Source organism: Prinia subflava, chromosome 14 (assembly GCF_021018805.1).
Source record: "Prinia subflava isolate CZ2003 ecotype Zambia chromosome 14, Cam_Psub_1.2, whole genome shotgun sequence".
NCBI lineage: Eukaryota > Metazoa > Chordata > Aves > Passeriformes > Cisticolidae > Prinia > Prinia subflava.
This window is the reverse complement of record NC_086260.1, coordinates 5,768,051-5,781,522: the sequence shown is the minus strand read 5'-3', so window position 1 is coordinate 5,781,522 and position 13,472 is coordinate 5,768,051. Positions and strand designations below refer to the sequence as shown.

At 40.4% G+C, this 13,472-nt stretch overlaps 1 protein-coding gene across 3 annotated transcripts in view; it reads left to right on the top strand.

The window, feature by feature from the left end:
* SLC25A26 (solute carrier family 25 member 26) overlaps positions 1-13,472 on the top strand; it is an 83,821-nt gene that overhangs the window by 17,842 nt on the left and 52,507 nt on the right. For all 3 annotated transcript variants that reach the window (XM_063411998.1, XM_063411997.1, XM_063411999.1), the window contains 2 exons: positions 964-1,068; positions 2,269-2,316. In XM_063411998.1, coding sequence (XP_063268068.1) covers positions 964-1,068; positions 2,269-2,316 — 153 coding nt within the window. The remainder of the gene's footprint in view (positions 1-963; positions 1,069-2,268; positions 2,317-13,472) is intronic.

Genomic DNA, 13,472 nt, shown 5'->3' with positions numbered 1-13,472 from the left:
CAGTGAATTCCTGTACTTTCTTTGGCATACAGGGATTTCCCAGTTAGCTGCTTGGTTTGCCACTTCAGATGGACAGCTTTCCCCTGGGCTGCTCTCACTTGAAGTCCTCTGTGGCCATTCTAATGTCTGAGAACTACAGTGTGTTCCTGAGCCCAGCACACAATGGTCTTAGAGCAGGCTAAAAAATTCCTGGAGCCAACTGAAGACAAACTCTGCTTAAAATTTTAAGTGCTAATGAACAGGCATTTTCTAGAGAGATGAGAGGCTTAAAACTCCCACTCTTCAGGATCCTCATTCTGTGAAATGATGTGCACACAGGTTTTAACCCCTACCTGAAGCCAAAGTGGCCGGTGAATATTTAAAATCCAAGCCTGGCTTTTTCAGCAGAGCTGGAGCTTTGTGGCAGCAGCCACATTGTTACATCTGGCTGCAGAGTCTGGTAAATTTATTCTGCAGGAAAGGATCAGTCCAATGCTTTACCTTGAATGAGGTGTGGTGTGTATTTTGAGGTAAACCTTGGAATATGATGTGTCTAAAGCTGACCAGAATGGCTCTCGCTATCTGTCACTAGAGGGCACAAAGGAATTACCAAAGGAAGAAGTTTGCTGTTCTTACTGTCCTGAATCTCCACTTTAAATCTGTAAAAGTGGGGGGAAAAAAATTACTGCGACTGCCAAAAGACAGGAGGGATTCAAATTTTGGTTTTATTAGTGATTTTCTCCACTCAAATCTACTTCTGTTTTCAAAGTTGAAAATTCCAAGGGTGCTTCCATGCTCCTGTTAGTATAATTTTGTGATCAGAAAGCACATAGCACTCAGAACAAATACATAAGCTGCTGCTGAACAGCTGTTAAGTCCTAGAATTACAAACCTGATCTCATTTGTCAGGTGTTCATGGAAGAAGTGTTTGCTATGTGAAGATGAAGCCAGCAGTTGCTGCCCGAGGCTCTGGTTCTTTTGCAGGTTGCCTGTCTCATACGGGTTCCATCCGAGGTCATCAAGCAGAGGGCCCAGGTCTCTCCTTCCTCGAGCACTCTCCGGATTCTCTCCCACACCTTGTACCATGAGGTGAGTTCAGAGCAAAGTTTCTAAAAGTTTTTGTCCTTCCCACTCAGTGCCATACACGTCCAGAAGCATTCCCACAACTTTGTTCCAGTTCTGGGCTTTCCCAGCACTTTTCCATCTATTCTTCTGTTCTTAAAAGTGATTGGCATGTTGTGATTGAGGAAACCAAACCCCCACCTCCCCCTGGGGCATGCACTTACAGGCATGCTCCAAGCAACTCTTTTTTCTCCTCTTTTTATATGGGATACCTACATTTAAAGATGAGGGGGGGAAAAAAGGGATTTAGCTTCCAGATTCCAAAGCTCTGTTTGTATTTATTCAAACTTGTCTGGGGCAGCAGGACATGGAGTCTCTGTGTGGAGTTTGCTGAATGGTTCCCAGTTTTTGAAGCAGGCTTTGGAGGGGATGTCCCAAAGGCACCATTTCAGAGAGGCTCTGGAGGAGCTCTGGAAATGAGTGCTCATCCAGTGTTGGTTACTTTTGAAAAATAAGAGCCTTTGTCTTCTTTTCAGGAGTTATGCTGTTCCCTCCTGTGAAAACCTGTTCACGTCTGTTTTCGCAGAGTTTCACAAGGGGGGATTTTCAAGCTGTGTTCAATAAGAGAAAGTGGCTCCTAAAAACAGTGTGGGGAAAAATATTATAACACGTTTTCTGAGTGTAAAACCCAGGGAAAGGAAGACATAAATATGACCTTTAAATGATCCACTTGATTTTTATTTGCTTTCAAATGGAAACTATTGTGATAACCCTGCACAAGAGGGTCACTAGAACGTCTTTCTGTGACTTGATTCTGCTTTAAAAGCTGATTCTGTCAAAACCATATGTTTTTCCCTTTCCATATAGCTGGCCAGAGAACCATAAGCCTTGCCAAATGCTTGAATTAAGTGGCCTATAATAATAAACAACATAATTTTATATACACTTATAAAGTAAGTTTTAATTGTTTTGAGTATTTTCAGCTGGTTAAAAATATAAAACATTTGTCTTGATAAAGGCTCTGAATCAAGGCTAAGGAGGTGAAAATAAAACCCTCTGGCACTGTAAATAATGGAATACAGTATACAGTGTTACAATCAATACAGTCAATTTGAAGCTGAGGTGTGACACTTTAGGGCTGTAATGCTTGCCTTGTAATTACCAATAAATTGTGATCTTTGACAAACTCATTCCCTCTGGATGATGCTTTCTTTTGTTGGTTTACAGGGTATTCAAGGACTTTATCGGGGTTATAAAAGCACAGTATTAAGAGAGGTAAAACACTTGTCTTTTTCTCTTTTATTTTCTTTCCAATTGCTTCCTTTGCCTCAGTTTTCTAACAAGAGATAATTGTACAATTGAGATTTGTAGCTCTAACCTTAAGCTCTAAATCCCAGCATATTTCATTCTAGGTAAGTTACCAGCCTGTAATTTAAATAGAATACTGATAATGAGCACTAAGGAAACCTTTGATACATGCAGAAATTCATTTGCCATCCTGTCTCCCAGTTCTGTTGCTGCTAAATTGAAAAAGGATGGAAAGGTATATGTTAACATGAGAAAACATAAGCTAAAGTACTGGAAACTTTCTGAAGTCTTGTGATTGCATCATGTGAACTATATATGCCAACAATGGTGAACTGGTGGCATCAGGCCAAGTTTAGCACAGACAGATTTAGGCTTTCTTTAAATATATTCGTCAGCAGATGCCAAGGGATTATTTGTCATCTGTATATAGAAAGGATTGTGCTCTCTCTCTTTTTTTCCTCTCTTTTTTTTTTTTTAATGTGTGAAAGAAATGCATTTAGTCACCCAGTCTGTAGATTTGATATGGCATTACTTAACTCTAAATCAGAAGTATTTCACCGTTAGAAACAAAATAAAATAGGGATGAAAATATTTTGGCCCACTCGTAAGAAAATAGTTCCTAAACTAAAATCTTTTCATAAATGTTCTGTAAATTCCAGGATTAGTGTCATGGAAGTGCTTAAATGCTGTGTGAACTGAGGGCAGATTATAAAAGAAGTAGAAAACCTATTGATAAACTCTAAAATTGTTTTAGTATCAGATCCCAGGAGATCATCATCTGACAAAACAGAAGTAGCATGATGTATGTGTACCTCAAATAGAGAGATCAGGCTTGGTTCCTAGGAAAACATAAAATCACAGAAAAGTTTGGGTTGGAAGGGACCTTAAAACCCATCTTGTTCCATCCCCACCTTCCTCTATCCCAGGTTGCTCATAGCCTCATCCAGCGTGGCCTTGGACACTTCCAGGGATCCAGGGGCAGCCACAGCTTCCCTGGGCATGCTGTGCCAGGGTCTCCCCACCCTCCCAGGGAGGAATTCTTTCCTGGTGTGTGACTGGACACAGCCTCTGGTGTCCAGGAAGGGCTCTCTGTGTGACATTTTTGATGTGGTGTGTGTGGGTTTGTCTTCTCCCTGTGTAACTCAAGTGAGTAAAGTAGGTTTGGATCTTCCCTCTTTGGTTTTAAACACAGGCTCAGATCTGTGCTCTCTGTTGCCACTGATAAAAAAGGCAGTTGCAGAGGCTTTTTAATCTTCATTCAGTAGCTCTGCTTTTTAAAGCCTTTCTTCATGCTGAAAACTGTTTTCAGCACAGTCATGTTGGCCAGCTCTTCTTACAACTGCAGAATAAAGATGGGTATTACCTGAACAAACACTAAACTTAGTGTTCCTTAAAGTGCTGACAAATGCTAATGCACTGTGCTTTATTTCAGCAGTTTTGAGTGTTTAAAAAATTAGTTATTTGTGCAAAGATGACACCTGTTTTTCTGAAATGTAACCCCCACCTGTACTTATTTTCTGCCTCACTAAACGTGTTATTCACTCAGATTTCATTTGCAGACGGGCAAAAAAGGCGAATGAATAGGAATAATTTTGATTTCTCAGAGGGGTTCTGAATAAATGAATAAATTTAGATCCCATTGAGTACAGATTTTGCATACGAACAGGTAGATAAAGCACATGGTTGCTACTGTGTGCTATTCTCCTTAAAATTTGTTTTGACATATGTCAGGGTGGTAATTAATTTGCAGACCATATTCATGGCACAGTGTGTGACCCTGCTGAGATAACTTTGTTTACTCAAAATGGCAACACTTTTTTTGAAATTTAATGGGAGTCCTCTCCATTATGTATATTCATAAAAGATCCTTCAGAACTGATTTCAGTTGAAGTATTGCTTTTTGGGAGAATCTGTCCAATAGAATGAGAAATAAATGATTACTAAATGAAATGTACTTTCTCTTCAAAATGAAACAAATCACAGGTGATGTTTAAAAAGAAAAAAAAAGTCTTTGAATTTAACACTGTTAAGACTGATGCATTTTTCTGACAGCAAATTTTCTAAAGCAATGTCCGCTCGAGTAACAGCTTTTTGCACCTTCAGCTGGAGCTGTTGTAAGCCTGACATTTAATCTTGGTATTTTTCCTTCTCTTTGAGTACACTTCTTCATTTAGCATGTTTCTTTTCAGATAAAAATCTATACTAATTCATTATTAGACACATCCTGGTAGCTACGTAGCATATATAGGCTAATACTGAATTCCAGCTGACTTTCATACTTACAAGGTTTGTTTACATGCTTTGGTTCTCTACCTACACAAACCCCTTTGTTTAGTTATAATGGAGTGGGAATTTTTGGATAGAAGGTCTTCAATACGTGGTTTTTCATTAAAAAAAAATTGGAAGAGGCTGGGAATATTGCTGCTTTTCAGATGATGATTTTCTGGCACTGGCAAAATTCTTGAGCTAGAGTTTAAGAAAGGTTCATTTTAACTGTTGCACTGGGATAAAATTTTGTGTATTATATCAAGCAGGTTTCTGGACAGAGATCTGCTTGCCAGTTGACTGAATTTCAGTGAAAATAAGTCTGTTTATTGATGAAATGTGGTGTGGAAGCTTCATTTTCTTGCTGTAGCATAGCAGATCTCTTCAGGACAGCCTTACTCTACCCCATTTAATTTGCTTTAGCTGCTGTGCTGCTGCAAGGTAGTTGTTTCATCCTCCAGTTTTGATTCTCACTCTGACTTATCCCCTTTATCTTCTCAGAATGCTTTCTGAGCAGATGGATATTAGAAGAGAAAGAAGAAGCCTAAATACATAATGCTTTTGGAAATAACTTTGAGTGAACCTCCAGGCTTGAAAGTTTTGGCTGTGACTCTTTTCACATTTTGGTGCCTCTTCTCTCACATCTCCATTACATTTTGGTTTTGATATCTTCCTTTGATGTAGTTACACTGAACTAATCCTAAAATGGAAAGGGAGGTGAGGTACAGAGCATCATTCTGTTGGCAGCAGGGGCCTGAAAGAGACATCTGTGCTCCAAGAGGAAGGCTTTTGTAATAAAGCACAAAGTGGGAGTATGGTTATTAGGTTGCTCAATGAGACTTTGAATAAATGACAGAAATCAGAAGCTGTGAAATGATGTGGAATTCCCATGATGTCATTTCCAAAGCAAATCCAAGTGAGAATTCCTATGGCTGTAGTGTACCAGTGTGCACCACTGTGGAAACTGGATCATGCTACCAAGATCAGTCAATGAACAGGTAAATTTATTCACATTTTCCACAACAGATAAAAGTTAACTGGTAAAATTTCCAGCCATCTCATAATAAGGCAGGAGCAGACTATAAATCCACTGCAAATCCTTTAGAATTCCTAAATGGGAATGGAGTTCTGCTGCTGAGATCTTGTATAAGCAAATGGAGCCAGATTTTTAATTCCTGCATAATTCATTTTATTAACTATGACCAAGTAGAACATCTGTTAAAATTCCATAATGTTCAGTTCATGGGAAAAAGAAAGAAACCCCTGAGTTCCCATTGGAGCTCTTCCATTTCCGTTCGTGTTACAGGACTCCAGCAGATGTCTTAGAGGACGTTATTATAAATGAGGGGACAGCACAAAAGAAAAGGAAGTGCTTTGTCCAGTCTCCCTGTGTACAGTGAGTTACTTCACTGGCATGTCTGTGTGCAGGTTGCAGCCTCACAGTAAATCTGGAGTCCCTTCTGTCCTGAATTACCATGGTTTGGAAGAAGTGAGTGAGTCCAGAGTGGGTGTTCTGTGTGCTTTTAATCCAGTTTGTCACTTGTAAAAATATTGCAGATGGACTGGTCTCTAGCTTGGAAGGAGATTCAAAAGGAGCTAAATTAATATTAAATTTTCTTCAAGACAAAGGGGATGGTGAATGACTGGCTGTCTGTAACTCACAGATGGAAAGAGACTCAGAGTCACTTTAAGATGTCTTTGCTGTGCAGGTAGCCCTGGCTGAGCTTGTCCTCTTAGGCTTTTCTCAGACAATTCAAACTCTGTTTGTGTTGGCCTCCGTTCAGGTGGAGGTGGCAGGGCTTTGCTTGTTGATGTTATTTCAGAGCTCAGAGCTCTGAGTTTGAAAGGAAACCCTTCACAAACCTGACCCCACTTGGGTACCACACACTGTTGGCCTTGCTTTAGGTGAGACAGCCGAGTTGTCACTTTGGGCAGTGCCAGTTCTTTAACTTAGTGCAGCTGTGGGTTGGTTTGGGGATTGTGTGTTTGTGTTTTTTTCCTTTAGTACATGTAAGGCAGAGCCCTGGGTGGATAAAGGCAGCTGCTGCTGTCTTGGGCGGGAGGGAGTGATAGAATAACTCAGGGAGGAGAGGGCCAGCCAGTTCCTAGTGTGCTGTTGCATTAGTGAGTGGCAGCAGTGTGACACTGCAGCAAATTCCAGAGAGCCAAGGAGAAATAACATCTCCTGAGGAGGAGGTGCTGCTTGTTGTGTTCCACAGAGCTGCTGTCCTGTTACAAGGTGCATCTCAAAAGGGCTGTGGAGGACCTGCAGTGCAGCCTGTGCAGATGAGGAAGGAGCTAGGAGCAAAAAACAAACAAACCATCAGAAAAAAACACAACAAAAAACCCTCTCAGACAACTTATTACCTGGGAGAGGGAAATTAAAGCAACTAGCAGCAAAATGGGTCTTAAAGGCACCCCTGCTTGCATTTTACTAATTTTAAAGGGTTGGTGAACAAAGGATGCTGAGGGGGATTTGTATAAAAATGTAAAACCCAACTGAGATATGTTGACCCTGTTGACTAAGGGTTGCAGGGGATTTCTGAAGGCTGAACTCGATAGGGCACACTGCAAACAAGGAGTTTGTTTATCCATTTAAGGTAGTTTTGCATGCTTTTCTTTTGTTAGGACATCTTTATATAAATATCCTGTTCTCTGAGCTGTTAGAGAGGTTTTTTTAAGTTTATCTCTGTTGCTGTAGGACAGAAAGAATGTTATTAATACATTCTTTCACTTGCACAATTAAAACTTTGATCTTTTGTCATTCTCTGTGTATTACAGAGCAGATGTCGATAGAAACAGGCAAACAGGACACTATCTTAATACAATATTTGGAAAAATAAACATCCTCCTTAGTGAAATATGTGCAGTATCTGTCTTTTGTTACCTTCTGGAAAACCAAGCTGGCTTTACGTTATTTTGTGACTCCAGACAGGTTGGGTTTAACCAGGAATTTGCCAGGCAGGAGCTGTAACACTGATTTTTGACTTTGACTGTGCAGCCAGCATTTCTTTGGCTTGGGTGTTTCCATATAGAGCATCAGCAGTCTCATGAAAGGGATGGGAGCTGTAAAATGGATTAACAAGCTTTGTGGAAAATTGTGCAGAGCTTATGTGACTTCAGGATTAATAGGAGGAAGTTGGAAAATAAGTCCCTGTTTCCCATTTTTAACATCACTTTGTCTTGGAAAGCCCATCCCTGGAGTTGTATCAGCTCTTGTATCACTTGTATCATCTTAGGTATCAATATTCAAGGGATTTTCATTCTGAGGGGGCTGGCTGGGAGGGTTAAAGGTAATCCTTGAGGGGTGGGAGCAGGAGACAATTCTGTGCTCTGGGATAAGGCCTCAGGCACACCCTAGTTTGTGACCTGGAACAGCAGTAAATGGGTAAAATTAATAACTCTGCTGCTGTGGGTTGTGCTCATTACCTTCCCCCTGCACATGCTGGAATAATACTTGGAGATGGAAATGGAGATTGCACAAAGCAGCTGTAAATGACTTTTACAGACTACAAAATAACTCTGGTTTTCCTAATTTACCAGTTGTGGGAAATAGGTTTTGTGACACGCCTGAATGGTGGACAGAATCCTACAGCAAATTCCTTGAAGTCTGGGAGGAAGGGACTGAGGGGTTTTTGGCTTTTTCTTTTGGTCAAGCATGTTTACAGCCAAGATGTCCTGGTTGAACACACACTGGCTCAGGTGCAGTATCCATACAGACTGGCCAGAAGCAGAATTCAGCCATCCTTGGTGCCATGGTTGTGCTGTTTACCATGGAGCACACAGCTTCTGCATCTCCCTGACATCAGTGGGCATATTCAGATGAAAAGAATTCCATATATGCAGAGCATTTCTGCATTTTGAAAGCTGCAGCCTTGCAGCTGGGGTCTTTGAACAGAGAAACACTTGGAAAGCCATGTGCACTCAAAGCACGGTGTGTGACTTGATAATGCAGATTCTTTCCAGCTGAATGTGTGTGCAAGCAGAGTCTTGCAGGAAGCGTGTCCTGCTCCAGGCTTCCAACAAAGATACCATTTCCATACGTTCTCAAAGCAGCTTACTAAAGTGTTTCTGCAAATGCAGCATTCATGGGGTAGGAATGTGTTTTGTGGGTGGGTAGCAGCACTGTGGGCAAGAACAAGTTGGGAAGGAAATAATACTATGAAGAAAAAGTTCTGGCTTTCTTTGTGCTGTGATATTTTTGTTGATTTGTTTTTTGTCTTTTAAATAACCTAGGAACTCTATTTGCTACACTGATTTCTACACGTTTCACAATGGTTTGAATTTTTGGCCGAGTGGTGGCTTTTAGTTTTAATTCCTCAGCTGCATCCCAACATGGGCAACTGTATTTTGTCTAAGTGATTTCTGTAGGTCTCAGTTCCTGTTTTGCTAAGTTGTAGAATAATCCTGTTGATGGCTGGAGGGTTGCTGGGCTGTTTTTGGTGAAGGGCACATTTCATTGGTGGGTGAAGCAAATTCTGTCTGTGTGTGCTGAAGTGGGTAATTCTCTAACCCCAGAAAGATATATATGTGTAGGGCTTATGTTTATATAAAATACGTACAAATATAAACGTGGGTACTGCTATATGTAAAATACAGTATTGCTTTTAATAATTTCTTGTCAAGGGTCTTGGACTCTCTGAAGCAACTGGTCCTGTAAATGTGTGTGATTGGTCTGGAACAACAAACAATTTAGCAATTTCCTGAAAGTACAGGACTGTTTTTCAAGGATGAAATTCTTGCCTGGAGTAGGCCAAAACATGATTTTACAGTGGCAGACTTCCACTTGCAGGATCACGCTGCTGTCAGTATTAATAGCACTTACCTGTTTTTTCATACTTGGGCTACTATTTTGTGGTTTCTCTGCACCTGCTAAAAACAGAAGCACAGTTAAAAGAATCAGCAATCCAGGAATTGAATCTGTCACCCAAAGATTATGGTGAAGGTGTGAAAAAGAAACCAGATCTATGGCAGAGAGTTTATGTAATTTATCAATTATGCTAATGATTGGAAGAATGGCTAAAGAAGCAGTTGTGAGAGAGTGCCACAAGAACAATTCTTCCAAGTGCTTAAGACACATCATACTTCAATTATTTTGAAAGACTACTTGCTTATTATCTAGCAGAAAATAGGAATTGATCCTGCTGTTCTGAGTGCTGGAGAAGTGCACCTCAAAAGAGAAAATACTGAAAGCCATACCTCGCTTCAGGATAGTTTAAGGGCCAGAATTGGCTGGTTTTAGCAGATGGAATAAATGAAGCAGCTTTCTTAGCTTAGTTAAAAGGGGAATCCCGGGAGTACGGTAGGAATTCGTGTTTGCAGTAAACATTTTGGGTAGGAAAAGAGAACTCTTGGAGCTGCCGTGGCTGCCGCCTGTGGCCAGCAGGGGCCAGCAGCGCCCGCGGGCGCGGCGGGAAAGGCGCGGGGGCCACTTTGGGGTGAAACCTGCGGATCCCGGCATCGATCCCGAATCCATCCTGGAATTGCGGCTTTCATCCCGCTCTCAACCCACCTGCAAAGGAAACGCGACCTCTGAAATGCTGTCGGTTCGATTCTGCGAGCTAGCCGTGTTGAGTTTCTGGGGACTAAGAGGAAATGGAGTGAGGTGTAGCTTGGGAATGACTTTATGGGCTCCTTTTTTAGCTTTGACTAAAGTTTTCATTTTAGGTTTTAGGTCTTCATTTTGGGTTTTCATTTGATATGAATGGATTACATAAGGTCTATAGCATTATCCATGTATTCTTGCCCCATGGAATAATGCCCATGTGCCATGAAGAAGAGAAAGGAGGATGTCTGACCCCAACACCTGGCAGTATCTGTGCTGAGACTTCATGGGCTGTGTAATCTATTTCAAATTTTACTTCAACATCCCTTTCTGTTAGTATTCTGCATTGCTTTGGCTTATCTGTTTCTAAAAACATACAGCTGAATTTATAATCTTTGGGATAATGTGGTGTTCACCTTAATTTAAAAATCTCATGTCACTTCTTAATAAGGATGTAGTTGGAAATGCACGTGGGAGGTGGAGCAGGGTGGTAACATGACTTTCATAATTTTTGTAGAAACTTAGGTAAAGCAGGCCTGGTGTGTGTACTGCAGATGGAAATAGTGCTATTAAACCAGGCTCTTATCTCACTTTTATTTTTCTGTTAATTTTATGGGAGCCAATAAAGCATAAGCTCTGCACATTTTCTTTTTATGTTGGTTGAATATGTGAGAATTGTGTTCTTGCTTTGCAAAGCCAGCAGGTCTAGAGTTTGGCCTGAGTGTTCTGGCATGACTCTGCAGTGCTGGGGTCTCTCTGCCAGATCTGGCTATCCCAGGCTTGAATCTTTCCCAGTTAAAGGCTGCCAGTGATGCACAATATGTGACATGGATAGATTTCTGTCCTGAGGAGACTGAGGCATCTCAATGCTCTTTCAGACAGAGCAAAGCCTCAAAAAGAGAGAGAACCATAAACCAGGATAGTACCCCTGCTTTCCCATAGGAGAACAGCCAGTACTTTGTATTCTGTGTTTGCATTTGGCATTGTACAGTCTCTTAATGTAAAAGAGAGGGGCAAATCAAGAAGGCCCCATGAGTATCAGAATAAATAATATGCTTCAGTGGGAGGTTATCTGCTCCCTCCTTGCTTTTGCTGATATGAAATCCTGAAGTGCAATAAAACATTTTAGGAGGCTCACGAAATACAAGATCATAAGGCACTTAACTGAATCTTGTCTTGCTGACTTTAATGTACTGAATGCCAATTGAAGCACAATTTATCCCATTATTAATTTTGCCACTGGCTACATACCTCAGAAGTTTTGGGTGGATGTTTCTTAGCCCTTTTTCTCCAGCCTTCCTAGCATTTTGCCTCCTGGCCTGTGCAGCTGTGCTGCTGATATCCTTTCTATTTCTGGAAATGACCCATGCAGTTAGGTCAGTTTGTTTTAGCCTCACTCCTTGCTGCTGAAGTAGAATAGCACATTTCCCCTGACTGCATGAAAGCCAGGGTAGACAATCTTGATAAATATGATTAATGGGCCTCTCTGCTTTGCTCTGCAGCTGAAGGCTTCCTGAGATTCTGTGTCAGCTGGGAAACAGCTCCCCAAACAACCTTTACACAGAAAGTATGTCTCAGGTTCAATTATGTTGTTAAAGGTATTCCCTGATTTTGCTGTAGGAAAATTTTTGCTATTGAAATGCAGTAATAAGAGACTGAAGATGTATTATTGGCAGGAAAAGCAGTTTATAAAAATGGGTGAGTTTGGATTTCTTAGCTCAGTCCTGTTACCTAGAGGTTTGTTTGTTATGGTTCCCAAGACAGAATTTAAATCTGGGGTTAGTGAGGAGTTGAATTCCATGTCCTGATCAGCAGGAGAGGAACTATTACAGGAGATAGTGACAAGTGGTGGCAGCTTTGAGTCAATTATTTGAGTCAATACTTGGTATATGTTTCTAAGTTACTGTTATGTTTATCTCCCATAATGTGACTTAAACATGGTATTCATAGAATTTGACAGAAGATGCTTTCTAAAGTATTGTCAGAAGGAAAACCAAATTAGTATCATATTATCTTGATAAAAATGTTATCTAGAGACTCCAGCAGTTACACAACTGCTCCTTCACAGATTAAATCAATATGGGGGGAAAATCCCCATAAAATAAAATGTGTGATTGATATTAAGGAACACTGAGCCTGCACTTCTCTGCAAGCACTCAGATTTGTGAGGGTGTTCTGCAAGTTAACCTTAAAATTCAGAGCCCCTGCATGTGAGAATTGCAGGCTGCAGCACAGGCTGGATCCTTCCAGCTCTCCTGATGACTGCCCTGCCATTGTAATTTCAGCACAGCAGCACTCTCAATAATTGAGTACAAGTCTTAATAGCAAATAATCCTCTTGAAGTTGTTCCCCCTCCATTGCAATCAGAGGAGAGCTTTGTTAAGGCATTAACGAACAAATTAGCTACTAAATACTGGTAATAACCTATTTCCCAAAGATTGCTTTTTAATTATAGCCTAAGCTGTGTGATTCCTGAAATCACTTCTTTGGCAAACCAGTGCTTGTGATCATTTCCAACCACAGTAAGTAATTGGCAAAAAAAGTAGTTTTTAAGTCTTTACTAATATCTGAACAGATTTTGCTTCTCTATTCCTACCTGCAGAAATACTTTATCAGTGTTTCTTTTCACTGCTGCTGGTATTTCAATTTAAATGTAGCAGGCTGTGCTGTGAAATTGTTGTTTTACTTCCATGTACAATATGTAGCTTCATTAGACTTTTAGATAGTGTAGATAATTTTTTCACTTAACCATTACAAGAAACTTTTCCTGTGAGGGAGAAGACATTAACCACTTTATTTTTTTAATGTATTGGTTGATGCAAACTATTTATTTTGCTAATCTGTGTCACTAATTAGAAAAGTAAATTAGGTTTGGGCTTTGTCAAGAAGGGATGTTTTTGGTATGTTGATTGTTTTTCCTCCCCAGATTTCAGTAAAGGCTGCACATCTTCCAGTATATCATTCCACTTCCCTTCAAACCTGACTTTTTTATAAGGGAGCACAGCCATCAAAATTGGCAAGCCTTAAGCTTGATAATTAGTTCAATATAGTGACCAATTCTATGAATTACAAGTTCAAAGCAACACATGGACATGGATGAAATCAGATTTTGGCATTTCTCACTTAGATTGTTTCAGGACACTGCTGGAGTTTCTTTGATCTGTAAATAACAACTGTGGTTCAGTGTCTTACTTAAAATACATCAAACGCATTCATGACTTTTGCTTTTACATGTAGATCTGACTTCTAGTTACAGTTTTGGATCAGACTGATAAAACTGTTCATATTTTGAGGTTTCCTAGAGAAAGCTACC